The sequence below is a fragment of the Aspergillus japonicus genome (assembly GCF_003184785.1).
Source record: "Aspergillus japonicus CBS 114.51 unplaced genomic scaffold BO86scaffold_44, whole genome shotgun sequence".
In the NCBI taxonomy this organism is placed as follows: Eukaryota; Fungi; Ascomycota; class Eurotiomycetes; order Eurotiales; family Aspergillaceae; genus Aspergillus; species Aspergillus japonicus.
The window spans coordinates 58,562-84,826 of record NW_020291681.1 but is presented as its reverse complement, the minus strand read 5'-3'; the positions used below and the strand labels follow the sequence as shown (position 1 = coordinate 84,826).

Genomic DNA, 26,265 nt, shown 5'->3' with positions numbered 1-26,265 from the left:
GCATTGGCTGCCATCCCATCCATGATCTGGCCTTCCGAGATGCTACCCAGTTCGGCTCAGGCACCCAGCAACAACACCACCATCACCACCACCACCACCACCACCACCACCACCACCGGCGGGAAGAATCATAAATACTTGGATCGCAGAGGTGATGGGTCGAGGAAAACAAACCAAACTGATATCTCAGAGCAAGAAAGAACTGAACTGGCCTACCTTCACGATACACCATCCGTCGATCCTGGTGATTGAGGTAATTATGATCATAAGGGGGATCATAGCGGTTGTCCGAGTCTCGCTGCCCAGCTGGAAGATTATGCTTCTTGGAGGGCCCATGGCCTGTCGGTGCGAGGTGATACCCGGATGATTCTGGCCGCAATGACGCATAGGCGGGCTCATGGGTGTACGCGACGGAGGAAACGGGGGCGGGAGCGGACGAAGGGGTCGGATAATTGTAACCCGGGGTCGTGGCAGCCGATCGAGGCATCTCGGACTCTCGTCGCTGAAGCATCTCATAGTATGGGCGTGGTGATGGTGGCCGAGGCGGTCCGTAGGCGCGCGCGGAGGGCGGCGCTGAGGGCGCTCCTCGAGGATCGTGGGCAACCGCTCCCAGCAGCGAGGGGTGAGGGTGGTAGGGTGGTGGCGGGTGGTGTTTTTGGAAATCCATCATCATGGTGAGTGAGCGGAGAAGCGATCGGAAAGAAAAAAAAAATAACGAAGAGTGAGGAGATGTGTTGGGTTGCGTTCGGGCGCGGATGGGGGGTTCAGCGAAATGGCGGTGGAAGCTGAGTTTCAAACAAGCAAGCACAAGCAGCAAGCAGCAACAGCGGCACTCGGTAGCTTGCAATCCCCGTACAAGTCGAGTTTATTCTCCCTCTCCAGAATATTCTAGTGGAGTGAAACAACAACTCCTAGCTAGCCAGTGCTGAGAGGGTGAAATTCAACTGGAGGAGAACCAAATCAGTGAGGGGAGGCAGAGGCAGAGGGAAAGGTAAGGATAGGAGATGGGATGGATAAAGGAGGGAGAGGGAGGAGAGACGAGAGAGAGGAGAGAGAGGAGGGTGTGGAGAGAGGAGAAGGGGAAACAAGCGCGAAGGAGGAAAGAAAACACGAAGAAAAACGGTGAGTAATGGATGGATGGATGGATGGATCTCACTCCGACTAGCGCAAGTAGAATTAGAATAGAGTCGAGTAAGTTTACCTTGTAGTTGGGCTAGTGAGTGAGTGGCTGTACCAATCACGCTGGCTGCAAATCCAGGCTAGGAGAGATTTATTGGGGAGGGAGAAAAGGGAAAGGGAAAGGGAAGGGGAAAGGGAAAACTGGTGCGTAAACTGAGAGTCAAGAACGAAAGAAAGTCATTAAAGTCAGGACCAGGGAATGCGAGGGAAACTAACAGGATGGGGCCGTCGTGGCAGCGGGGAAAAACGGGGTGGACCCATGCAAAAAAAAAAAAAGGAAGGAAAATGAAAAAGCAATAAAAATCACAAAAGAGTAAGAATAAGGCACCAACCGGACGATATACAGCTATAGAGCTGCTGCTGCTACCAGGTAGGCGAACTACTACCACTACGACTATCAGTATAACCACCACCACCACTCCTACGAACTACCCCTCTCCTCTTTCCCCCTCCCTCGCCAATGCCCAATATATCTTGGGTTTTAGTCGACCATGCAGCCAGCGACGTGTCATGCGTCCTGCCAATGATGAACCTCCTCAACCAGTCAAGACACATGGGAAAGTATTCGGATTGCACTGAAGAGCATTGCTCCATGTACGATACAGTACAACCATCAATCAGGAAGCGAGAGCCAACTCGGACAAGGTTTGAATCTGATATCCAACAATAGGCGCCCGTCTGCCTCCCGCCCGCAGCCTGCTTCGGCCCCAAGTATGTAACGTATCCACCTGCAGTGCGTGACAATCTGCCGATCCCAGGACCCCCTTCCATGGAATCGATTTCTGGGGGATCGCCCTGCTACAGTGCGATCCTGCTTACTTGAGTAGTACTGCACAGTACGGTACAACTTCCACATAGTACCCTCGGAGTTGCACCTTACTCGGGATCTGAGCGTTGTTTTTGTCTATACATAAACACAACAGATGGCAGTATTTTGAGGTAAGATTCTCCAAGAAATGCGATTGCTCTTCTACGACGATCGATCGGGTTGTTGAATGGTGTCGACAGGCTGGCCCGCTTGCCACATTCGTCGCTACACAGCAGAGAGCAGAGTGGAGGGGAGGCGAGCGCTCCCCTTGCGTCGGTCCGGTTGCAGGATTGAGGAGCACCCTGCTAGCCACGGTGCTCTGCTCTGTTTCGCTTTGTCCTGTTCTTCTTTCCTTCTTTTTGTCTGGGTCGCACTGGTGTCACGGACTGGTTGAAATCGGCGACCAACGGTCCGTGCACCGGTCATAGATCACCTTTAGTATTCAATTTGTCGGCCGAGGTGGAAACCGGCCCCGAGCACTTATCAGCCCTTGCACTAGACATCTCCATTATCCATATGTACACAGCTTGTCATTACTATCAACTGGGTAAAAGAGAGAATCGGGATTATATCTCCCTAAGCCAACCCTGTCGTAAAGAACTGCCGCCATGCTTGACGATGACAGCCTGTCCAGTCTACATCAATGAGGTCTGCGCCGGCCTTGACCAAGACCCTCCATATCAAACGTTGCAGCCTCTGCGAGCTGCACGGAATGCCCCCAAATCGCGCCTTTAGCCCGCGCTTGTGGGCTTGCTCCACGTGGGCCTGGATCAAATCGAGTTGCTGTCGAGAAAATCGTCCTCGATGAGGAGCTCCGACCTCCTCACTGAGGTTCATGGTAGTGGTGAATGCTGATTGTACCTTATGCTGCATTTCCTTCGAGGTCAATTTTTTCCACTCTTCCCAAGACGGCCGGGACTGGCTTCCTTTGCCCTTGAATAATTGGGCCTCGTTTCCTTGAGGCTTCGACGCTGACTCAGGTCTTTTCATGAACAATTGGTCATCAATAAAGATACTCTCGTGGTTGAAATCTTGATGGTACTCTTCGTGAGCAGGGTCGACGCTCTCGTCACCCACGATGACGATCGTGACAGCCTTGTTGACTATCTTCGTGTCGTCGCGATGGGTGAGATACCCTCGTTCGTTCAAGGTTTTCAGCTCAGCGAGAAGATGTGGCCAACCGTCCCGAATCGGCGATCGGAATTCCAAGAATAGAACAAACTGCTCGTCCGTTGCAGTTCCGTGATGGCTCATCGCGGTAGACTGTACAGAGCCTTCGGGAGTCTTCTCCGCGTCAAGGTGTTGCAACAGAGGGTCAAGGTACACATTACGCAGGGTGAGATGTGGTCGCAGACTCGCGTTGGAGGTGCCGACATAGAGCTCCTCGTCCTGGAGCCAGATGTCCGCTTTGATTCCCGTGCAGCCAGCCGCGATCACATACTGAATGGCATCCGGATGCGATCGTGGATTGTAGGCAATACAGGCAGCGGGTTGCCCGTCAAACTCTGCAGGCCAATGAACAAACCCTGCCTGGGCTGTGTAGTGCTCCCGGAAAAAGAGATAAGAAAGTCCATCAGGTAAGAGAGACAGGAACTGCACCATTACCCTGAACGTCACTTAGTCAGTTACATTTATTGCGATTGTTGTATGTTTTGAGTCAAGGAGAAGGTGAATGGAGACACACCCAAACATCAACAGCAGGCAGATGATGGAAAAAATGCGATCGCCCCAGAGCTTCCGAACGGTGGCATACCACTGCTGAAGCATCCACCAGATCCCTGGACAGCATTCGGTCGGATGAGAGCGGAGCGGGTGATCTTCCAGCAGCACCCAGGAGTAAGAGTCGTATTCCTGCGCCTCTAGGAGGGGTTGCGTGCCATCATCAGCGGGGCGAACGCGAGTCGCAGCAGCCATGAGTAGAAAAGCGTGCAAAGATCAGGATTTGTACATCTATGGTAGGTCCGGGCAGCGACTATCTGCGCGAGCGAAAATTGCCTGCTTGAATAGAGGAGTTTTGTAAACCGAGGTTGCGGCGGGGAAAATATAGAGATCGAGTCGATAACTTAAAAGGGGCCAATGGGTGACACGAGGGAAGCACCGGACAAAGAAAGGGCCATGACTCTGTGCGACTAAACCGCAGGAACAAGAATAAATAAGTAGCCAAGATAATGCAGAGGGACCAGATGAACAAAAAGGCTGATTGTTGATGTGAAGGGGCAGAAGGGGGAAGGGGAGGCACAGGCGGAGAGTGAATGGCTCCAGAGCACGCAATTGCCGGATGGGATGATTTCACATCTTCAAGGAGATCAGCACCCAGTTTTCGGTGAAGAAAAGCAATCAATTAATTGCTCGTGGGCTTGGCACTCAAAATCCAATATTCAATGGGGAGGGTATCAAGTGAACGAGGAATGAGCCAGTACTGCAGTGAGGTACACATGCATGCGACCAGGATGGAGAGTGGAAGGAGAAGGCAGGAGGATGATATTTATTGTTTATTGGCGCGGGATTCCACCAAGACACCCTTGGCGGGTCTACCGTCCAGTACAGTACACCTACCATCCACATCAATCTGCTTCGCTTCATCTCGTAAAGCTCTCTTGCGACAATGGTCGGAATAGCGTGCGTGCTGTCCATCAAACTCCACCAATCAATGCTCCTGTGATCGCCCCGTCAAATCAACGCCTCTCAAGCCCATGGCGCCGATAGACTACCACAGAAAGAGGAGAGCGCGACTTGACTTCCCACCGAACCCGTGCCTCCTCGTATCAAATCCCGCGCCTCTTTTCTGATCTGTCACCGCGTCACCGCGTCCCCGCGTCCCCGCGTCCCCGCTTGCATCGAAGCAAAGCATCGAGACAGCATTAAATAGTGACTTGGCGTTGCCTATGATCGTGCACGTCTACGCCACGCCTCGTGATCGCGATACGCCGGGTCTCCGCCTGGCTAGTCGCTGACAATCATTCGTCTCGGAAGTCCCCTTTACGATAGCCCAGAGACGTATCGATTAAGGCCCAGAGGTGTATGGGCTGCAATGCGTTGTCCCACTAAGCATGGTCCCCACCGATTTGACCCGACGGAACTCATTTTGCGGTTCGTGCCTTGACTAAGGCTGGTAGAAACATGGTTCAGAGGATGAAGCCAGCGGAAACCCAATCCAATGGATTTTCCGCCTGGCCTAGTCAGAGAACGCCCCTGGCGAAGTATTGCGAAGTCAGCTTTTGCTCAGGGTGAACTTGGTGATCTGTTTTCGCCGGGAGGGTTGTGCTCGATTTATTTACGCCCAGGCTGCCAGTTCTCGAAATGGATAGTGCTGACAACTGCAACGACCATAATGTTCTCGTTGACCATCAGCGACATGCCAGCCTTGATGAACTGTCCCGTGCTGCTCCTAACTGTGGCTGTGGCGCCAGTAGTTTCTAATCGATGGTATAGATATTCTCAACTTCGCACATGGAATTGAGGGGCGCGACCATTGAGTGTCTGGTCTAGCTAACAGGCGATGTATTACAGGAACATGAAAGAACAAGACAGAAGTCGTGGTACACCCGATCAGTCCGCGTCAAGATTATAACCGGACTGCATCGGAGATGTTCTAAGATCTTGTCTCCATTAAGTCTAGTGCTGGGGAGTGTCAGCTCAACGGCTGTGACGATAAGGATTCAATGCTGGTAGATTTGCGCTGTGACCCTTGCAGCAATTTTTCCGAAGTACATACTCTGCATGCACAGGAGACGATATAAGTTGAGATGAAATGGGATGAGAGGAGATGAAATAAGCACCTCATGTATTGCATGATGGCAGAATTCTTCATCCGCCCGCCGATCTCTTCCCCTCATCGAATCACTACAATCATTGATCATTCCCATTCTATTCGCAGAATGCTATCGTCCTGCGCTTACTCGTGGATCCAATGGCTCTTGGACTGTGATTTGCCGGTGCCTTTGCAAAACGGCACACTAAACCACTCCGCGCATATCCACATTCTTGACACCTCAGTCGGGGCTCCGACGGCCCCCTCATTGTGTATATGCGCTTGTCTCGGACACCAAAACCAGCTTTCATCTCGGTAAGAGATGGATGCTCAGAGCATGATGTGGGGCCAACGGCTACGAGGCTGCTCAGAGCGTGCCCCCTCAAAGTCTACACGCAGGCCTATAAGTAGGCCGATGGTCGAGGGCTTGGTTGGGAGTCAATCTTCACTCCATACCTAATCTCAAGATGCGTTGGACTACGGCCATTGCGTCACTACTGTTGGTGGGCTCTGTCGCCAGCCTGCAGAATCCCCACCGTCGCGCTGCGTCTGCCTCTCAGCGCAAAGCATTGGCTCCCCGGTCTGCGTCGGCTCCCGCCGGCAGCATCAGGGATTACTCGTACCTGACGAACAAGACCGCAAGTGAGTGTGATATCTTGTACGAAGGAGCTATCTTGGTGCGTCTTGCTCACGAAAGCTAGGGTTCCTGGTCAACGGTACTGGCATCCCTGAGGTCGACTTCGACGTGGGCGAATCTTACGCTGGACTGCTACCGAACACTCCGACGGGCAACAGCAGTCTCTTCTTCTGGTTTTTTCCCTCGCAGAATGTCAACGCCAGCGACGAGGTGTGCAGCTCCTTCATGTTACTCGCATGGTGTTTGTCAACTAACAAGCTAGATTCTCATCTGGTTGAACGGGGGCCCAGGCTGCAGCTCTCTGGACGGACTCCTGCAAGAGAACGGCCCTTTCCTCTGGCAATCTGGCACCTACAAGCCCGTACCCAACCCGTACTCCTGGACCAACCTCACGAACGTGGTGTACGTCGATCAGCCCGCGGGCACGGGCTTCTCGCCTGGCCCGTCGACGGTCAACAACGAAGAGGACGTGGCCGCCCAGTTCAAGAGCTGGTTCAAGCACTTCGTCGACACTTTTGGTTTGCACGGCCGGAAGGTCTACCTTACCGGCGAGAGCTACGCAGGGATGTACATCCCGTACATTGCGTCCGCAATGCTCGACGAAGAGAATGAGACTTATTTTAACGTGAAGGGCGTTCAAATCAATGATCCTTCGATCAACGATGATTCCGTCATGATCTACGGTACATCCCCCTCGAAAGCCCCAAATCAATCCCACACCACCCATAAAAGATACTAACCCTCCCGTCCAGCCCCCGCAGCCCGCCACCTAAACCACTACACCAACGTCTTCGCCCTGAACACCACCTTCCTAAGCTACATCAACCGCCGCGCCGACGAATGCGGCTACAACGCCTTCCTGGACGCCGCGATCCAATACCCGCCGGTCCATCCATTCCCCGCGCTCCCCAACATCACCGACGACTGCCTGGTCTGGGACGAGATTGTCGGCGCCGCCTACGACGTGAACCCCTGCTTCAACTTCTACCACCTGACCGACTTCTGCCCCTACCTCTGGGACGTGATGGGCTTCCCGTCCCTCGGCTACGGACCGAACAACTACTTCAACCGCTCCGACGTCCAGCGCGCCCTCCACGTGCCGCCGACCGACTACTCCGTCTGCGGCAGCAACACCATCTTTGCCGATGGCGACGCCTCCCAGCCCAGCTCGTGGACCGTGCTCCCGGGGGTCATCGAGCGCACCAACAACACCCTCATCGGCCAGGGATGGCTCGATTACTTGCTGATTCTGAACGGGACTCTCGCCACCATCCAGAACATGACCTGGAATGGGGCGCAGGGGTTCCACCGCGACCCGCTCACGCAGCCGCTGTTCGTGCCGTATCATTACGGACTGCAGGAGTTGTATGATGGGACCGAGCCGGACCCCTATAATCTGGACGCGGGGGCGGGGTACCTGGGCACGGCGTACACGGAGCGCGGGTTGACGTTTTCGTCGGTATATTTGTCAGGCCATGGTAAGTTCTCCTTTCGGTTTGCTTTTGGTACTCAGAGGGGGGGTTTCCTCGCAGGGGTAGGGTTGCGCTAACGTCTCGGGTGTTGTGCTGGTAGAAATCCCGCAGTATGTCCCTGGCGCTGCGTATCGGCAGGTGGAGTTCCTGCTGGGGAGGATTGGGAGTCTGCAGCAGAGGGGCGGGTATACTGCTTGAGCTGCAGTGTTGTAAGTATGAGAAGAAAAGGGGAGAGGCTGGATGTGGGGAAGTAGCTGTATATGCAGGACTGGAACGGTACTACAGTACATATGACACATCACGACCAACAAGATGTCTTTCAAAAAAGAATAGCTTATAGCTTATATTGTGCGACGACATCGTTCTGTATATCCCACAACACCACATCGTAAAGAAGTACAATAGGATTTGAAATACGACGACACTGATTAAAAGATGATTGCGGAGCAGGGTATTTCCCACATTCTTTTATTCTGTTAAAATTTCTTTCCTGTTGTGGGGATGCAAGTTCCTCAATTTCCAGTTCAGGTTCGAAACCCAGCGACAATATAGGAACCGCCGATTCTATCATCCGTCTTTCCCTTCACATTCTCATCCACTTGCAAGCTCAAGCCCGCCAGCTGTACCAAGTGTCCCCGGAATTCCATACCGTGAGATGTGATATTACCCCCAGAGATCATCCCCACCCGCTCAAGCTCTTTTGGAGAATAGATCCATCCGGCCGGTGTATCCAACGCAGGCGGAGCGTACACAAATACCTCAACCCATCCCATCCCCATCCCCATCCCCGTGAGAGATATACAGCCGTGGTCCAAGAAGAAACAGAGACCTCGAATCTGCTTCAGATGGTAAGGTAGTGAAACAATTCAACATAAATCATCAGCAAAAGTAGCCGTCCCCAAACAAGAACCAAAGAAGAAAGAATGATAGAAAGACCCAGGAGGCCTATATATGAGAGCCGATTGAGTTTAGTAATCCTTCGGACTGCGGAGAAGCCCAAGGCTCCCACTTCTCTGGACCGGCTTGATCAGAGGACGGATCTAATTGGTTAAATACGCTGGGATTAGTGGTCTCCAAGTGTTGGGTTCGGTTCCTTGATTGTTTTTTTTTTCTCTCTTTCTCTTTGTGGTGGGTTGCTAGGTAAAGATAAGGGTCTGGCTTCTGGTGGTATACTTCACAGATGCTTGCCGCACTAGAGGATATTCAGTGCATGGGCCGGATCTGGATCATCGCGAGATGGCGGTGCTGTACGGTACTACTGCGGTGGCGGAGCGGGTTTGGGTGATTTGAAGGAAAGGCTGGAGCCGAGATCTTAGAGGGTATGCTATATGTAAGGGGTAAGTTGGATGGCACTATTGTCGCTGACTGCACTGCCGCAAAGCTTAATGGGATCTGAGCGGTGAGGGGCCTCGGTCATGTGTTTGACATGGGGAAGGATTTGATTTGAAGAAGAGAAGCGAAGGCCAGGTCTAGGTCTTTCAAACTCAATAACAAACCCACAGGCCAGTGACTGGCTGAAATAACATCAACGCCGGGTTCGCTGTGTACATTAGGTCATTAGGTGTACTTATGTACAGCACAGAAAGAAAGAGAAGAGGTCAACAGTTGGCGGGTCGGTATTCACCACAGAAAAGAGAGGGAAGGGGGATATGTGCTGAACAATCGGGTCGGTTCACCACAGAAAAGAGAGGGAAGGGGGATATGTGCTGAACAATCGGGTCGGGTGAACAAACAATTTATACCACATCTTCTGTCCCGCAGCAGCACTGGCCGGGTAATCGGGTAATCATCGTGGTTAGAGCCGCCCGGTAAAGACCAGAAGAATGTGCCGATCACCGCAGATCTGGAGGTATCCTCAAACTTTATGCTAGAAGGGGAAGGAGACAGATGGTGTTCCCATGTGGCCTAAAGTCATTTATGTCTTGTCCGACAAGTCGCTTGCCGATCCTCGTCCCGCCGGCTCCTGAAGACCGGCATTGTCGGTGTCCTGGCTGTGCGAGAGTGCAGAACGGTCAAGCGGTTGGGCACCAACAGTGAGTTCGTTGACTTGGCGTTCTGTATATCGAGGATTAAAATTTGGCCATTTGCAGAGGAACGCATGTTGCCTGGAGTGACACTTCTCCGCTCCATGCTTTGACCCTTGACGGATGGACACTTACCCAACTCGCGAATGCGCTGTCGCAGCATCTGATTCTCCCGGGTCAGCATAGCCGCCTCAGCCTGGTAGAAGGCACTTTCATCCCTGCTTCCCCGCCGGACAGGACTCTCCCCAATGCCCCCAACCCACTCCATTCCCTCCGGGCCGCGTGACGAATCAGCGCGGGGACGCAGGCTGGGTGAACCGGCTTGACTGGAGGGCCGGGAGGGGCGCCGACTCGACAGAGAGGACGCTAATTGGGTCGATGCCCGACTACCGGAGGCGGGGTGCGGAGGAACCGGGGGAAAGGGGACGGCAGCGTCGTCGACCACTGCCGTGCCGGACGATGGGTGCGAGAGCTGTTGCTGCTGCTGGAGTTGGTGCAATTGAGTCTGCTGGCTACGGATCATCTGCAGCAGTCGATTCTTGATCGAGCCATACCAGTCAGTACTTTCCGCAAATAATGAGAGGGAAGAATTCGAAATCATACCACCTGTGCTTCCTGCTCCTGTTCTAATTCCTGATGGAGTTCCCCCAACGAGGGTGCGCGCTGGTGATGCGGGTCCCCCAAGGCGATGATTGGACTGCCTCCGAGACTGGAGGAACTAGAGGTGCGCAGTGCATTGTGGCTCAACGAGGAGCGATGGTCGGGAGGGGCAAGCGGGGATTCGCCAGACACCGACTCACTAGCGTTGCCATTGCTGTTGCTGTTGTTGTTGTTGCTGTTCAGAATTGAGTTGGACCCGGCGGCGGACCGGCGTCGTTCCGGACCTGAGATTCCCGAACGAGTACTGGAAATCGGAGCAGGCCGATGAGGCAGCTCAGTGGCAACGGCATGATTGGGATCGCCCAAGTGGCTGTTGGGATTGTTATTCATGGTGGCCAGACTGAGAAAGGAGAAACCCGACGGAGAATTCTGCAGATGCAAGGGGTCGTACACAGCCCGTTGGCGATGCGGGGAAGAGGAAGTACGGGTATGAGGCGATGGGGAAGCAGGCAAAGAATTGATATCAGGACACATCACCGTCGGGACCGTGATCATATGACGGAGCGGGGTCAAGAAGTGGAAAACCTCTTTTCCAGGTAGTTGGGGACTCGATCCCAATAATCGAGGACCGTAAATTGATAAAAAAAGGAAAAAGGATAAGCAGGAGGTGAAACAAGCTTGGCGAAGATGGAGTATGGAGTAAGTTATTGTTTGTGTTGATTTGGTGGATTTGGTGGATTTCATGGGGAAGGGAAGGGCAAAGGACCGGGAAAGGGCGGGAACCCAACTTATGGCGGGGATTGGGTGGAAAGGGCAAGCGGTGAGAGAAGACGCTCCTCTGACGCTCCCACCCGGCTTCCCCCCGACTTCTATCCGCAAACATACAGTACAAAAGTTGCCGGTGCTGGAAACAGACATTCGGCCATCTCCCGAACTTCCCGGCACGCCCATCCTTCGGTCTCGCCTCCCTTTCACTTGTCTTTGCTCTTCTCAGGGTATCACACATGAATTCAACCGAATATTCCCCCAAATCTACTGAAAAATGTCTAGACTCGAGAAGCCGACTACTAAGACAATGCAAAATTCTGCAGTCGGTTGCAGTCTGCAGTCTGCATAAAGTCGAGAGGAGGCCCGGCCGCTCCTGGACCCAAAAAAAAAAAAACCACCTAAGCCAGGGGATTGTCCGCCACATCGTCTTGGCTTCGAGCCTTAGCTCAACCACCGGGCAGTGGCTGTCGGCACCAACCGACTCTTGGGGGTGATTGGCCTCACTGGTGGTTCACTCTCATCATTTTCCCTTGGTTCCCAATGACCGTGCTACGACGTTACTACCGTAGACTGCTGATGAATCTTTGTCGAACTTCATCTGAACTTAATCCCGTGATGTTGTTCGTCTGCTACACGCCACAAACACCACCTTACAAGTCGAAGGTCGGTAAGACCGCTCACTACTGGATGGTCGGCTGTTGACTGCAAAGAGCTTTTGCAAGACTAGCGCAGTCGGTCAGGGAAGAAGGATGAACCAAGTGGTCCTCTTCATCCTAGTGTAGTATACGTGTACGTAGTATGCGCTAAGTCTGATGTGCCGGAGGTCGATTTTCGTCCCAGAGAACCTGGTCATCGGTGGCTGAGATTCAGTCCGGGGAAGATCGAGAGATGCCCATGAGGCGTTGGCTATCCATGTTGTGCAGTAAGGAAGCCCCTGAAGCACTGACAGGATTCGACGCGATTTTCTGGAATTAAAATCAGGCTGAATAACAACCATGACAGGCAAATGTCATGGAGGGGAGGGTCGATCCTCGAGGAAAATACTCGATATAATCTGAGCGTTGAGAAGTCGGGGAAACGATCGGCATGGAACTGGCGCAGTTGACGTCACGCACGGCTACCCCGAGCCAACAACCCCGTGGGAAACCGACCGAACCCAGAGGCCAACCAACCAACCCGCGCTAGTCAGCAGTCAAAGAAAAATCAAGGATTGGGGAAAATCATCCCACCATCACTACCACCACTTCCATCATCATAATCATCATAGTCTGCTTTCCATGAATCATTCATCTAGCACTTTCTACCTGTGCTTTCTTGGTGATTTTCTTGGCGGGATCATGGCCGTAGTGTTGACCCAGCGTTGGGCCTCTCATACAATCGATCGTCCGGGAAGGCGCATACCGTACTGCTCCTGGCCACTTGGTATCCCTTAACCCCCTAACCCTTGCGTCGCACACGCCTTTGCGTGAGCCTTATTGACAGCCTCGACCGTGGCCATCTGTACGGTCCCGACAGGAAGAGACCGCACTCATTATTGGCTTCGGCCTCACGCGACTCTCGTGCCGTGGTAGGCTTTCCCGAAGCGGGCATTCCTGAAGTCGAGATTTTTATCGGGCCAGAACGACTCCGGCGGCGGCCATGGTGTGTGTTAGTGCCTTAGTGGTATCCAAGCGTAGTAACGCCGACCCCGGAGTGGGGTCGATGTATTCTTTCTTCTCCCCGGCCACTCTTCTTGCAGGTTCCCTTTCTTCCGGGGCTTTTGCCCGTTTGCCTCCCAGGTCAGACGACGGTTTTGGGTAATGATGTGAGCGACGGATCCATCCGGCCCAGGGATCGAGTAGAAATGACTGGCTGCTTGACTCGATTCAGGTAGCGTGGCAAGTGGAACTCTGCGTGTCGTCTGAATGAGGTAGTACTCGAGTATAGCCTGCATCCTGATCTGGCAACCCGCTGCTGCATCAACGTGCCCCCGTCCGCTGGCCCACGAGGGGGATTCTGCATTTTTGGTACAACGATGGGAGGCAATTAGTGAATGGCATGGGGAAGAAGAATATTAAAAAAAAAGTAAGATCTGGATGGCATCTCAACAAAGAAGAGAAGAGAGTGTGACTGAAGTCCAAGCCACAGTAGGGAACGGTAGTGTTGAAGGGGGCGGAAGAAGTGAAGTTCAACTTGCATGGATCCATTTTCCACTTTCTGCTCGTGGCCCTCGTCGGGGATACCTGGGCAGCCTGAACTTTAACCACTGGCATTATTTAGCTCCACTGGCACTGTAGGGGAGGCTCGGTGCAGTATTATTAAAGGAAGAGGTTTCCCTCCTGAATTTGCATGGATGAACTGATGCTTGTGTGATCCACCGGATCTGTTGTTGCAATCGCATACTTCTCATTTCCTGATTGGGATTATCTGCCGGAAGAAGCACATCTACACTATTGCAGCACTTTTCTATTGTACTGTACCTAGTACAATACTGTAGTAGTGCCAACTGCAATCAGTACTGGCAATTGCACCCTCCTTCTCTTTTGGGGTTACTGTCCTCAGATCTTTCTTCTTCATCTCCTTCGCTTCCTCCTTTCCCAATCTTCCCTCTCTTCTCTCTTCCTCTGCCTCTCACCCGCCTTCTGATCGATTCGATTCTGGGTTGCTCAGCTCTTACTTCCTCATCGCAGCTGCAATTCGCACATCCCCCATCCTTCCTTCCTGAGGTAATTGCTTAGTCGCTTTGTGCATCTTCCATTCAATCCACCAGGTGGATTGACTCACCTTGTAAGTTTCACCATTCATCCAACCCATATCCTTCACTACAAACCATTAGTTCTTGCTTGCCTGCTTGTTACGTTCAATGCTAGAAAAAGCTATAGCCTTCCCTCTTCGCCTTTTCATTTGCTTCTTGCTATTTCCTATTCTCTTTGTCATTGCGTTCGCTGAATTTTTCCCTCAAATTTACTACCGCGTGGTGCACTACGTTTTGCGTGCCTGGGACTGCGTTACTTGGATTGTATACTACCTGTTGACTCCCTACCGCTGGGGTCGGTACTTTCTTTCACGTCTTTGCCGCTTGGTTCGGTACTACATTTCAAGTCCGTGCCGCTTGGTTCGGGCTGTGATAAATCGACTTTGGCGTGCAATTTCTCTCGCATTCTTACTTCTTAAGATCGCGTTCTTTATACTAAAAGACACTTTTTACAGGCCGCCATGGGAGGAGAACTTGACCGACGCAACCTAAGCGATAACGAAAAATACCATAGCTCGGAGGCTTCCTCTTCGACTCACAACGATGTTGTCCTGGATCCGGCAACTGAAAAGGCGTTAACAGAGCAGAAGCCTGAGTTGGCGGCCAACCGCGACTCTGGGGCTACTCTACAACATCATGAGGAAGGACCTTACGACAAGATTGAACTTACCGAAGACGACTGTTACGATGAGCTGGGATACTCATTCCCGGCATGGCGGAAGTGGATGATAATCACCGTCATCTTCCTTGTCCAGACATCTATGAACTTCAATACCAGTCTCTACTCGAATGCTTTGGGCGGCATCTCAGAAGAATTTGGTGTCAGTATGCAGGCCGCCCGCTGTGGTGCAATGATCTTCCTGGTTTTATATGCTTTCGGCTGTGAACTGTGGGCTCCGTGGAGTGAGGAGCTTGGCCGCAAACCGATTCTACAATTGAGTTTGTTCTTGGTTAACATCTGGCAATTACCCGTGGCCCTCGCACCCAACTTCGCGTCGATTATGGTCGGACGTGCTTTGGGAGGTCTCAGTTCAGCCGGTGGTTCGGTCACATTGGGTATGATTGCTGACCTCTGGGAGGCTGATGACCAGCAATATGCTGTCGCCTGTGTCGTGTTTTCATCTGTCGGCGGCTCTGTGATTGGGCCCGTTGTAGGTGGATTCGTCGAAGCGTACTTGCCCTGGCGCTGGAACATTTGGATCCAACTCATCTTTGGAGGATTCGTTCAGGTGGCGCACTTCCTTCTCGTGCCTGAGACTCGAACCACAATCATGATGGATCGAATTGCCAAGAAGAGAAGAGAGAGCGGCGAAGACCCCAATATCTATGGTCCCAACGAACTTGTTCCTTTTAAGGAACGCTTCTCGATGAGTGAGGTTCTACACACCTGGATCCGTCCTTTCAAGATGTTCTTGACTGAGCCAATTGTCCTCACCCTGTCTCTTCTGAGTGGATTCAGTGATGCACTGATCTTCATGTTCATTCAGTCATTCAGCCTCGTCTACGATCAGTGGAACTTTAGCACTGTGGCCCTGGGTCTGTCCTTTCTTCCAATTCTGGTTGGATATTTCATCGCGTGGTTCTCATTCATCCCTGTCATCAAACGGAACATCCAAGAACGCCGGAACAAGCCCGACGATGAACGTGCTCAGTACGAATCTCGACTTTGGTGGCTGCTCTATACCGCACCCTGCTTGCCGATTGGATTGATTGGCTTTGCTTGGACCAGCCTCGGCCCCCCCATTCACTGGATCGGGACCATGGTCTTCTCCGCCATCGTCGGTATCGCCAATTACAGTATCTATATGGCTACCATTGACTACATGATCTGTGCCTACGGACCTTACTCGGCTTCTGCGACGGGAGGTAATGGATGGGCGCGTGACTTCTTGGCTGGTGTCCTTACTATTCCTGCTACACCCTTCTTCCAGAGTGAGTTTCTCCATTTGATGCTCCGTGATCCGTTGTTCTAACCAATTGTTTTATAGATATTGGTGGAAAGTACCATCTTGAATATGCTTCCACGATTTTGTTCTGCATTTCATTTCTGCTCGTCATTGCGGTCTATGTCATTTACTGGTATGGGCCTGCTCTCCGCAAGCGGTCGCCGTTCGCCCAGCAATTGTCCGATGCACGAGTCGAACTCCAAACCCATGGTCGAAGACTTTCTCGGATACCCTCTGGGTCGCGTGCAAACTCCTTTGCTCGGTCTCAACAGAATCTGCGCATCCGTCAGACTCTTGGTAGCCGGGCTAATAGCTATGTGGCTTCTCGTCCAGCCTCTGGGGTTAACTCTCGAGTGCAGTCACGCAAGAACAGTTTCTCGCGATAGGCTTTGGCATGCTACGGGGAACAATATTCTTTCTCCTTGATATCAGTGCAATGATTAACGAGCGTTGATACCCCCTTTCTATGGCGAAGGGCTTCAGCCATCTTGTTTTGTTTGACTTCACTTTCGATTTAGCCTCGTACCGTTCAATCTGTTTATCCTTCCAGGATTCTGATCCACTGAGTTGGACTCTGTTACTCTAGGTAGTCTAGATATTATCTATTTGTTCTATTTTCATTCTTCCTTTTTTCCATTGGATGGAGCTGATATGGGTAGTTTGGTAGCTTCTGCGGAGCTCAGTTCGACCATTCTCCTTCACTGTTTGGTTTTTGCTTTCAACCTAGGTTGAGTAACTGTGATATCATTCTTCAAAATACAATCCCACAAGCTAGTCTCGAAGTTGTCAGCAGCTGTCACAATTGCAGTGAGATATCCTCAATAGGAGGGTTAACTAGCTTTTTGAATGACTGGGTGTTAAGGCCAGGATCCGGCTGTTCGTAATCAGGCTTTGTCCTAGTTATAGTAGGCTTGTCTTGTAGTGGAGACAGGTAAGTAGGATTAGGCTCTGGACCTTTGCATCTCGAGAGTGCTGGTGATTACAGTTGGTTGGTCGGCTGACTGGCTGACTGGCTGGTCCCGTCATTCTCTTCAGCGCGGCGGGAGATCGACCCGCCCGCCGCCCCGGAGGCGGGTCACGTGCCTTACACGGGTGGCCGAAGCTTCTCACCTCCACCCGCCGCAGCAACGCGCGCATCCCCGACCGCAATTCTGGTTGACACACTCTCTGGCTCATCCAGCATGGACCACATCATCAGGGCAAGCTCACGGCCTTGCGTATTACTCTCTCGCCTGCAAAAGAGCCAGTTCGCTCGTTCTTCTGCTTTCCGCTTCTACTCTTCTGTTTCTTCCCCCACTCTATCCCCAGCTCGTCCTCTTCAAACTACACCTCGCACCCGGAACGAGCCCACCAGCTATCCCTCGCAAAGGAGCTTAATATTCTCCCCATCCACTACGAAACGCCACTTCTCCTCCAGCATGTCCACTTCCGCGGCCGTTGAACCCCAATTCGCCGAGGGCGTCGACGCGGACGAGCTCCGGCCGCGTCTGACCGCGCTGCTGCAGCCGGAGCAAGGGTGGACGCTGGATGCGGAGGGCCAGGGATTGCAGAAGACATACTTCTTCAAGACCTATTTTAAGGCGGTGGTAAGTTTGCTTGCTTCGCCCTTTCCGATGCGGTTTGGCTCCTCCTCCCGAATTGCCCTACCTTTCTTTCCGTGCTTTATTTTCCGGGGCAAGGTACCATGCTCGGGAATGCGGGCAAAAAATGGGTTGGGGAGGTGAGAGTCAGTGTTTGTTGATTGAGGGATTGACTGATTGGTGGTTTCGGGGAAACCTGTAGAGCTTTGTGAATGTGGTTGCTTCGCAAAGTGCCACGATGAAGCATCATCCGACTATGACTGTTGTAAGTTTTCTTCTCTATTCTTTGTGATTTGACTATTCCTCTTTCTTTTTGGGTGCCATGCTTTTTGATTTTATGAGGGAGAATTTGGACATTCAGGATGGAGAAGTAATGGTGGGTGAAATAGTTTGATCTGACGAGGAGAAAAGGGGGTGGAGGAGGGTATGGACACTACATGAGTAAGAGTAAGAAGCTGACTGTGGTTCTGGTTCAATAGCGGATTGGATCGGTGGATATCCACTGGACGACGCACCACCCGCGAGGTCTAACGGGCAAGGATGTGGATATGGCGCAGCATTGTGACGAGGCGGCGGAACTGATGGGGGCGGTGGAGGCCGGGCAGGGAAGAAAGTGCCACTGATGGTTGAACTGCATTGCATTGCATCGATCTGGGGGGTGTATTTATGAACTTTGTATGAAGTCCCGTACGTGTGTGCGTATAAAATATTCGAACCAGGAGGTGAGATGAAACTGCCAGCCAGCCAGCCAGCAAGTACCAGACCTGAAGGGGGTCAAAGTCCCAACTGGAACACAAAAGTCAAATTAAAGAAATGGCAACAAGAGTCTGGAACCACCAGACAAAAAGGGGCTGACTCAGCGGTTTTCTCTTTCCTCGGTTGTAGAGATAAGATGGGCGGAATGTGGAGGTTGACAGCTTCATTTATCTTCAATTCTCCTGGGATTGGCAAGTCAGGAAGAGCAGGGGAGAGACAACAAACAGGACAACAGACCTGTAGGCTCTCTACTATTACAATGTCTCCATCATCATCTCCCTCCATCTTTCCACCCCCGATTTCTCTAGCTTCAAACGCTCAACTTCTTACACGCGATGGGGTGGGAAGTGGAGCCCTGCAAGGCTGGGTCAATTCAGGGGCAGCAGCAGCCATTGTTGTTTTTGTGAATTGAATTGAATCTCTGGCTGGCTGTTCGATTCTCCCCCCGGACCCCATCTCCCTTCTCCTCTTCATTTCTACTGACCACCCTCTCACTCGAATATTATCCTTCCAGAAGGAGATCAAACTCAAACCAGTGACTTTTCAGGGGGTGGGGGACTCACAGACAGTCCACTGCCTCATCGGCTACCAAACCGTTTCGGATCGCAGTGGGAACGCTTTGGGATCCTTCATCCTTGCCTGCAGCCCGTTTCACGCGGGTTTGCGTCCATCGTTCGTCCGTCCCATCGTTTCTTCTTTAGTTTCATTTTTAGTTTCATTCTCTCTCATCATTTCTTTGGAACAAAAGACCTATTTTATTTTTAATACTTTCTGCCCCCCCTCTCCCTCTCCCTCTCCCCTCGAGTCCTGCCTGCCTCTCTCTGTCGCCAATTTTCGAGTCATCAACGCTTTCTTCCTCTTTCTCCCACCTCCCCTCCCTTCGTCCAACCTGGCCCTCACACTCTCTTGCCTCTTGGTTTCCCCTCCTTTCGCCCTGCTATCGTTCATTCTTTTTATCCTTGCTGCTAGCGACTGTCTCCCTCGCTGAACGACCTTCGATTGCGACTCTCTTATAGCTCACGGACGGCAATGGATTTCTCCTGATCTGATCTTCACCCCGGTGATCTGTTGACCCAGTTTCCCACTCGCGACAATCATCCCCTGTTCGTCGTATACTCTGGGGTCGTCCTGTATCCACAGTCTGTTATCGCGATCGCTCTCTCTCGTATTTACCGCTCCGAGCTCTGTTCTGGTGGATGCGACACGGTGCCTCCACAATTTGGCCGGGAATGATCCACGTCTAGTGGTCCGATCATCGCTCTATCCCGCCCGTTGTCTTGCATTTGTCTGTCGATGAAGTCATCCAGCCAGTTTGACCACACTCTTTACCTGAATCTCTCGTTTTAACCATCATTTACCTTCTGAGACGGATGCTGAATGCTACTCGGATTTCGATTATACCCCGACTCGCACCAGATCCTCCAAATTCCCGCACCAAAATTCTGCGCAATTGTGGGAATCCGCGCAGAGAATGACGCTCGAAATTGATTCCCCGCAACAATCGGTTAACGAGCGCAGAGGCCAGCGTTTGGCACCGCTGCAAACCAATTTCAGCCGTCCCACCGCGCGCCCGATACAAGTGACAGCGACTCGACCACAGCGACCCCGGCCATCCGACTACCAGACAGATGAGGAGGGTGGAGAGCGAGTCCCTTTACAACCCGCGCCGGTGAAACGCCAGACATCCAAATCCAGTCTACGCAACATTTTCGGGCGCGACAAATCGGCCCGTAAGCCAGCCACGGAGGCCAAGCTATCTGGTATCGATGAACAGAAACCTGCCACGGAGCAACCGGCCCCCAATTCAGGGGCAGTGCCATTGTCACCAACTCTGGTCGCGACACCGAGGACCAATGCCTCTGCTGCAACACTGCCCACATCTCCCACCACAATTGCTTCTCAGCGCTCGAGGCTACCTGCAAAATCGCGAGGGAAGTCTAGCGATGACCAACCTCCAGCAGGTGACTTAGGCTGGAAACCACCGCCGCTGTTCCAGGCATACCCGCAGTCAATCAAGCATGATTCGTTACCGGTTCCTTCTCTCTCGGTGGACACCATTTTGCGCATGCAGGCTACGGCAAAAGCTAAAGGGATCGTGTCTCGTGAAGATGATCCATCAAGCAAGGCGTCGCAGAACGGAGACGCCGCGGAGGACACAACCACCAAGAAGAAAAAAGAAGAGAAAGAGAGGAAAAGGCACCTGCGCACCCTGTCCGAAACAATCAGCAAGACTGAATGGTCTCAGAAAGTGTACGTGCTCGCTACCGCCGGCTATATCCTACAATATGCGGGCTCCGGCAAGCACGACCGTTTGCCTGAAAAAATGCTTCAACTGGGACCCAAGTCAGTGGCATTTGCCAGTGATGCTATTCCTGGGAAGCACTACGTGCTTCAAGTAACGCAATCATCGGACGAGGAAGGCGTTGAAGGTACCAAGCATCATCGATTTCGCTTTGGATTCCATCGTTCCCATACTCGACGGATGGAACGCACATTCCTGCTAGTCTTCGATCATCCCGAAGACATGAATACGTGGCTATTGGCAGTCCGAGCTCAAATTGAGGCGCGTGGCGGCAAGAAGTATATCTCCGAAAGAGCCGATGACGGGGAGCCAGGCCACCAGCTTCAGAACAAGCCCAGCCTTCGTCAAATGATAACGAAGGATACGAAGCGATATTCCACGTTGATCCCACCCCAGCTGCCTGCGTCCGGAGAGGAGAGGGATCCAAGCTTTAGTGACCAGTCTCGCCGGAATTCCCATGTCTCGATCAACCGCCGTTCGATAGTGCTGCCTCCAGCATCCGAGTCTCGTTCGGGGTCTATCTCCACAACTCAAACCGAAGTCACGTCTCCAATTAGCAATTCGGGACGCTTCTACTCTATGACAGCATCGAGTGTTCCGAGCGTGCCTTCGGCTGATAATGTGCCTCGGCCCGGTGATATGGCCAGCCCAACATCTTCGGGGTCAACTAAGAGACGATCGATGCATGCGTCGCCAACGCAGACCGTGCCCACCGCTGCGGAGTTGGCGGCCGAGATTCCTCGGGCTCAGTCGACCCAGCCCGACCCAATCTACCGCAGCACCTCTCCGCCTGCGCCGAACTTCAGCGTACCCTCCTTCAGCAAACGGTTTACAGCTCGGTTTGGGCCCCTGCAAGTCCCGCAGTTTCCGCAGGCCCCGCCTGCTCTCGACCTTGTTGACGTCGACTCTCCCGCTGATCCTCTGTTAGCTTTCCCATCTCCTCCACATTCTCCCGGCAAGATCATGAACGGACTTGGGCAAGGGGCTGTGATCGAATCGCACCAGGTCGGGCCTGTCCAAGGATTGTCTCCACCCAAACAATTACGAGTATCTAGCTCGCAGGATTCTCTGGTCGATCCCGCACGAAGCGTCGATTCGAAGACCCATCGCCTTTCCCGCTTGTCTCGGAATCCATTGAAAACCGCAGCCAACACACTGCGTCCTACAACCGCCGTGGGCGGAAAGCCTCCTCCCGAGCTTCATCTTCTGGTTGAAGAGCAAACAAATGGTCCGGATCAGGCCCGGATGCGGGGATCAGTGATGTATCCCACCGATCCTAATGCACGCTTACCGCCGGCCGGGATGGGCCGACGCAAGAGCATGCCAGGACTAATCGGGCCACCTGCAGCACCACCCCCTAGCTGTCCGCTCCCCAAGATTCCCTCCCCAATTGACCCACAACCGCCTGGCTGGGGTGAACCCGGCATGGATCCTAGGCAAGGCATCGCGCCGCCATTGCATCCAATCCAAGAACAGCGGAAAAGCCTGGCTCCTAGCCAATTTGGCTTGAATGGCCGTCGCAGCGCATCCCGGCAATCGAGAATCGCTCCGTGACATCGTGTCTTATTTCTATCTTGTTGAGAAGCCCCGCCAACGCCAAAAGCTCACTCGTCGGCCACCATGTTAGGCTTCCCTTCTTTCCTCATGTATTCCACGGCGCCACGGCACGATATATTTTTGCACATAAAGACTTTGACAGTCAATGCAGTTGATCCAGCATCATCACATAGCGATCAGCGATTTCTTTTTCTTCTTGTTTGGCTTTTCATTGATACCATTCTGAACCCTGTACTTGCACATGTTGGCTGTCGATGAGGTGAGAGTATGCTAGAATACTTGATCATCTACATATTTGGATTTTGGCTGTTCAAACGGACGATAGAGTCCTTATTTCCTGGGAATATATGTTTATTACTAGATAAATTAGATGTTACAATACACTTGCTATACTACATATTTTGGACAAGGGAATGTTCGTCTCAACAGATAGTGTTGTCGCACAATCTTCCCGCCAGCTGAACAAATTGCCTAAAGGGGAAACTTGGTCCCCCGCCAAGATGCAGGCTGATGTGAATTGTGAAAGCAATCGGATGGGAATCCAGGCTGGCCCTTGCGACCTCTCTTCAGCCGAACACCTGTTTCCCTTTTTTCTACCGGGATTCACCTGGTCAGTCTTTTCGATGCAGTGACCGACTGCACGTGACTGCTCTCCTGCTACCAGACGGTATATCATCCACAATCCACAATCCACAATGAACAGCCCTTCCATTTCCGTGTATTCAGGCGTCCACCAAAGTCCCCACACACTGACTGAACAATGCAATCTCCCAAGCAGAAATACTTCCCCACATGGCAACTGTTTCTTCTGGGTAAGCTTAACATTGATTCCTTTCGAACGTGAACTCTACCCCGCTCATGTCCTCTCTTCATCGATAACAGGACTATGCCGCATCGCCGAGCCAGTCGCTCTGACCTCCCCCCTCCCGTACGCATATGACTTGATGGTCCATCTGCTGCGCAATGGCGACAACAGCAAGAACGACGACAGCGGCAACAACCCGGCTGCGTTCTACGCCGGGCTCTTTGTGGCTGCTTTCTCCGCGGCGGAGACGCTGACAGGGTTCTGGTGGGGGGCGCTCTCCGACCGGATCGGAAGAAAGCCCGTCCTGTTGCTGGGATGCGCGGGCACGGTCTTATCCATGTTTGTGCTTGGCTTTGCGACCAGCATCTGGATGGCCATTTTCGCAAGGGTGCTAGGGGGTGCCTTGAATGGGAATGTCGGGGTGGTTCAGACCATGGTGAGCGAGATGGTCAGTCGGTCGGAGCATGAAGGTGGGTTTGGTTCGATACCTTGGGAGTACTGCGAGCGGTCGACTTCAGTGTTTCCTGGCTGACGCTGACGATGTAGCACGGGCGTATGCTGTCATACCGTTCTTTTTCAGCATCGGATGCACAATCGGCCCGGCCCTCGGGGGGTTATTGGCGCAGCAGCAGCTGAATCTGGGAGAAGGTGGGGGTGAGCACTTTCTCAGCTTGTTGCTGCGTCAGTATCCCTATCTGCTGCCAAACCTTGCGTGTGCGGGTATGGTTCTGTTCACGATGGTGCTGGCTTGGTGCGCTCTGGATGAGACCCATCCGGAGTTGAGATTGAAGCGCACGGATGAACAACAGCCACAAGAACCAGCCCAGTCCGAAAGCTCGCCCCTCCTTCTGCACCACCCGACCAGTTCAGATCCTGCTTCTGTCCGAGCTCGTGCGCCGACGGAGGGAGTCGCTACCCCGGCCTTCTCGCTGTGGCGTCTGAACCGCAACGTCAAGATGCTGATCAGCGCCGTCTGCTTGCTGAGTGCACATACCGTCACCTACATCCAGCTGCTGCCCATCTTCCTCCGGACCCCGCGCGATCCCAGCGTGCCTCGGTACTACATCGGCGGGGTGGGCGGCCTGGACATGAGCCTGTCGACGGTGGGTCTGGTGATGGGCATCAATGGGATCATCAGCCTGGGCATTCAGTTGCTCTTCCCCGTGTGCACGGACTGGTTCGGCCTCGGCCGGACGTTGCTGGTCGTGACCTTCCTCCACCCGGTCGCCTACTTCTGCCTGCCCTATCTCCCGTTCCTGCCGGCGCGCGGGTGGCGGCCGGTGGGGCTGTGGACCTGGCTGGTGGTGCGGAATGTCTTCTCGTCGTTCAGCTACCCGGCCCTGTTGATCTTCATCAAGCGGTGGACGCCGGATCCGTTGATCTTGGGGCGGGTGAACGGGCTGGTGACGAGTGCGGGCGCGGCGTGTCGGACCTTCTCCCCTACGGTTGCGGGTCTGTTGCAGAGCATCGGCGAGAATCACCATTTCAGTGCGTTGGCGTGGTGGGGGTCCGGTGTGATTGCTTTGCTTGCGACGCTGCAGACATGGTACTTGGAGTTGGACGATGAGGAGGGGGTTCCTGAGGCTTGCTGAGGCTGTTGTTGGTTGGTCACATCTCCCAGTTCTGGTGTACAGTCGAAACTGCCCTAAGTTGTTTGTGATCACAGCGTGAAACTTTACTGTACTTTCTACACAGTCCTAGTCCTTGTAACTACAGTCTACTACCATCTTGATGACGAATACTCCACCACCAATGACGCAAATAACCATTAACGACATCACTGTACCCCTGCTGCCTATCACTATCACTCTAGCCTTTCCATAATAACAACCGGTCACACCCCCTCTGCCTCATGTCTCTTCCCCAATCCTGTCCCGAGTCAAGTGGTTGCTTTAGTAGTTGTACAAGTCGCCATCCAGTTCGGCATTGGCTCGTTTCTTGTAGTTATAGAGGTCCCCGTCAAGCTCAGCATCAGCCCGCTTCTTGTAGTTGTAAAGATCCCCATCGAGCTCGGCCCCATCGCGCTTCTTGTAGTTATACAAGTCTCCGTCAAGCTCGGCTCCATCGCGCTTGTAGTTGTAGAGATCCCCATCAAGCTCAGCGTTGCCACGCTTGTAGTTGTAGAGGTCCCCGTCGAGCTCAACCCCATCGCGCTTCTTGTAGTTATACAAGTCCCCATCAAGCTCAGCGCCGCCACGCTTATAATTGTAGAGATCGCCATCCAACTCGGCGGTGGATCTCACCTCTGCACACACCAACTTGTCAGCCTCCATTCCAACTCCAGCCTATAGCCTATAGCCCACAATGCCTCAATCCGGCATTTCCATCCGGTTAAAACCTCCTTCCCACGACTCAACCACCACCAACAACACCAAAGAGAAAGCAGAACATACTAGGCAAAGCCGTCACCATGCCGACGGCCAGGCACAGCGCCAACAGGAACTTGGGCGAGTACATCATTTTCGCGGTTTTGGGGTGGATATTCTCGGAGCAGGGAAGAGGAAGATGAGCCTTGTTTTCTGGTGAGGAAGTTGATTTCTGATGGAGAAGATGGGAGGGGTGAGAGTGAGAGTGTGCTGGTGGGAGGCATGGGTTTTATGTTGCTGGGATGAGGGGAGACGACAGCGTTGATAGTGATGAGTAGGTGAATATGGTGTCGTGACGCCGAGGTATGCGATGCCAGGACCGTGCCACTGGCAGTCCATTGTTCCTCACTCGGTGGGTTTGGAGATGGAGAGAGTCAGGGAGAGTCATCGCGTTAGGGAAACAGCCGGCTGGATTGGAATGGGGATGGGGAAACGGGCTGTCGGAATCCTGTTTTCTTGGAATTCTGGGATTTGGGTGGATATACGTACAATGTCTTCATGACGTTGGGATGTACTTGTTTTGTAGATCGTAGGGTTGGGAGGAGAGTTAAGATTGTAGATGATGGATGGAGATTCGTTAGGGCTGGGGGAGGTGCAAGGTGTATCTACTGAGGCACTCCATCGAAGTGTGCTTATCGTGTTGGAAGAAAGTGCCGAGTAGGTACTTGCGCACAAGTGTCCAGTCATGGTGACTTTTGCCGACAAGTGGAAGACGCTATAGTGTTCCAAAATTGTCCACTCGTCTCTATCGACCATGATACGAGCAGCACTGGCCGCCAATAATTCTAACACCAACCAACTACCTCGAGTACGATGACTCGGAATAGCAGTCCCAAGGACTGAGATTGAAATCCATTCCAGCCCTAACCAGTTGCCGAAGGATAGCTGCGTCTCCGACGCAGAAAGCAGGTTTTCCTCCACCACCGATACTGATGCCCAAACCCATGCGATACCTACGTGTGCTCGTGCAGTTGCTGCTC

The 26,265-nt window shown here is 52.8% G+C and overlaps 9 protein-coding genes across 9 annotated transcripts; 6 read left to right on the top strand and 3 right to left on the bottom strand.

Annotated features, from left to right (window-relative positions):
• Nucleotides 1-2,062: 2,062 nt before the first annotated feature.
• Nucleotides 2,063-2,472, top strand: BO86DRAFT_149453 (uncharacterized protein). The gene has a single exon (XM_025666289.1). It carries the CDS (start codon nt 2,175-2,177, stop codon nt 2,379-2,381), a length of 207 nt encoding a protein of 68 aa, XP_025525422.1. The 5' UTR covers nt 2,063-2,174; the 3' UTR covers nt 2,382-2,472.
• Nucleotides 2,473-2,563: 91 nt separating this feature from the next.
• Nucleotides 2,564-3,901, bottom strand: BO86DRAFT_420714 (uncharacterized protein; the record flags this gene model as incomplete). Its single annotated transcript, XM_025675224.1, has 2 exons — nt 2,564-3,593; nt 3,672-3,901. The coding sequence occupies 2 exons, from the start codon at nt 3,899-3,901 to the stop codon at nt 2,564-2,566; spliced, it is 1,260 nt and encodes a 419-aa protein (XP_025525421.1).
• Nucleotides 3,902-5,826: 1,925 nt separating this feature from the next.
• Nucleotides 5,827-8,159, top strand: cpdS (putative serine carboxypeptidase (CpdS)). Its single transcript, XM_025666290.1, has 5 exons — nt 5,827-6,380; nt 6,440-6,585; nt 6,638-7,058; nt 7,128-7,853; nt 7,948-8,159. The coding sequence occupies exons 1-5, from the start codon at nt 6,206-6,208 to the stop codon at nt 8,043-8,045; spliced, it is 1,566 nt and encodes a 521-aa protein (XP_025525420.1). The 5' UTR covers nt 5,827-6,205; the 3' UTR covers nt 8,046-8,159.
• A 1,603-nt stretch (nt 8,160-9,762) lies between these two features.
• On the bottom strand, nt 9,763-11,005 carry BO86DRAFT_420712 (uncharacterized protein; the record flags this gene model as incomplete). Its single annotated transcript, XM_025675223.1, has 3 exons — nt 9,763-9,902; nt 10,007-10,409; nt 10,475-11,005. 3 exons carry the CDS (start codon nt 11,003-11,005, stop codon nt 9,763-9,765), a joined length of 1,074 nt encoding a protein of 357 aa, XP_025525419.1.
• A 3,429-nt stretch (nt 11,006-14,434) lies between these two features.
• BO86DRAFT_381183 (putative MFS multidrug transporter) lies at nt 14,435-16,305 on the top strand (the record flags this gene model as incomplete). Its single annotated transcript, XM_025670757.1, has 2 exons — nt 14,435-15,905; nt 15,962-16,305. 2 exons carry the CDS (start codon nt 14,435-14,437, stop codon nt 16,303-16,305), a joined length of 1,815 nt encoding a protein of 604 aa, XP_025525418.1.
• A 1,032-nt stretch (nt 16,306-17,337) lies between these two features.
• BO86DRAFT_318287 (4a-hydroxytetrahydrobiopterin dehydratase) lies at nt 17,338-18,122 on the top strand (the record flags this gene model as incomplete). Its single annotated transcript, XM_025668207.1, has 3 exons — nt 17,338-17,505; nt 17,702-17,764; nt 17,979-18,122. 3 exons carry the CDS (start codon nt 17,338-17,340, stop codon nt 18,120-18,122), a joined length of 375 nt encoding a protein of 124 aa, XP_025525417.1.
• Nucleotides 18,123-19,726: 1,604 nt separating this feature from the next.
• Nucleotides 19,727-21,943, top strand: BO86DRAFT_294122 (peptidase family M20/M25/M40 protein; the record flags this gene model as incomplete). Its single annotated transcript, XM_025667398.1, has 1 exon — nt 19,727-21,943. A coding segment is annotated over one exon (2,217 nt), but the record flags the coding sequence as incomplete, so codon positions are not given.
• Nucleotides 21,944-22,791: 848 nt separating this feature from the next.
• BO86DRAFT_366458 (MFS transporter) lies at nt 22,792-24,688 on the top strand. Its single transcript, XM_025670102.1, has 3 exons — nt 22,792-22,926; nt 22,997-23,389; nt 23,466-24,688. The coding sequence occupies exons 1-3, from the start codon at nt 22,875-22,877 to the stop codon at nt 24,509-24,511; spliced, it is 1,491 nt and encodes a 496-aa protein (XP_025525415.1). The 5' UTR covers nt 22,792-22,874; the 3' UTR covers nt 24,512-24,688.
• A 261-nt stretch (nt 24,689-24,949) lies between these two features.
• Nucleotides 24,950-25,376, bottom strand: BO86DRAFT_292007 (uncharacterized protein; the record flags this gene model as incomplete). The annotated part of the gene is made up of 2 exons (XM_025667390.1): nt 24,950-25,164; nt 25,313-25,376. Coding segments are annotated over 2 exons (279 nt in total), but the record flags the coding sequence as incomplete, so codon positions are not given.
• Between the last annotated feature and the right edge of the window lie 889 nt (nt 25,377-26,265).

What these genes read in the sequence shown, in the direction of transcription:
- cpdS (XM_025666290.1), top strand. Translation starts at nt 6,206, where the DNA reads ATGCGTTGGACTACGGCCATTGCGTCACTACTGTTGGTGGGCTCTGTC. An exon ending in ATGTCAACGCCAGCGACGAG is followed by an intron (nt 6,586 to 6,637) that starts GTGTGCAGCTCC and finishes CTAACAAGCTAG; the next exon opens with ATTCTCATCTGGTTGAACGG. An exon ending in GGTATATTTGTCAGGCCATG is followed by an intron (nt 7,854 to 7,947) that starts GTAAGTTCTCCT and finishes TTGTGCTGGTAG; the next exon opens with AAATCCCGCAGTATGTCCCT.
- BO86DRAFT_149453 (XM_025666289.1), top strand. Translation starts at nt 2,175, where the DNA reads ATGGTGTCGACAGGCTGGCCCGCTTGCCACATTCGTCGCTACACAGCA.
- BO86DRAFT_366458 (XM_025670102.1), top strand. Translation starts at nt 22,875, where the DNA reads ATGCAATCTCCCAAGCAGAAATACTTCCCCACATGGCAACTGTTTCTT. An exon ending in ATGGCAACTGTTTCTTCTGG is followed by an intron (nt 22,927 to 22,996) that starts GTAAGCTTAACA and finishes CATCGATAACAG; the next exon opens with GACTATGCCGCATCGCCGAG. An exon ending in CAGTCGGTCGGAGCATGAAG is followed by an intron (nt 23,390 to 23,465) that starts GTGGGTTTGGTT and finishes CTGACGATGTAG; the next exon opens with CACGGGCGTATGCTGTCATA.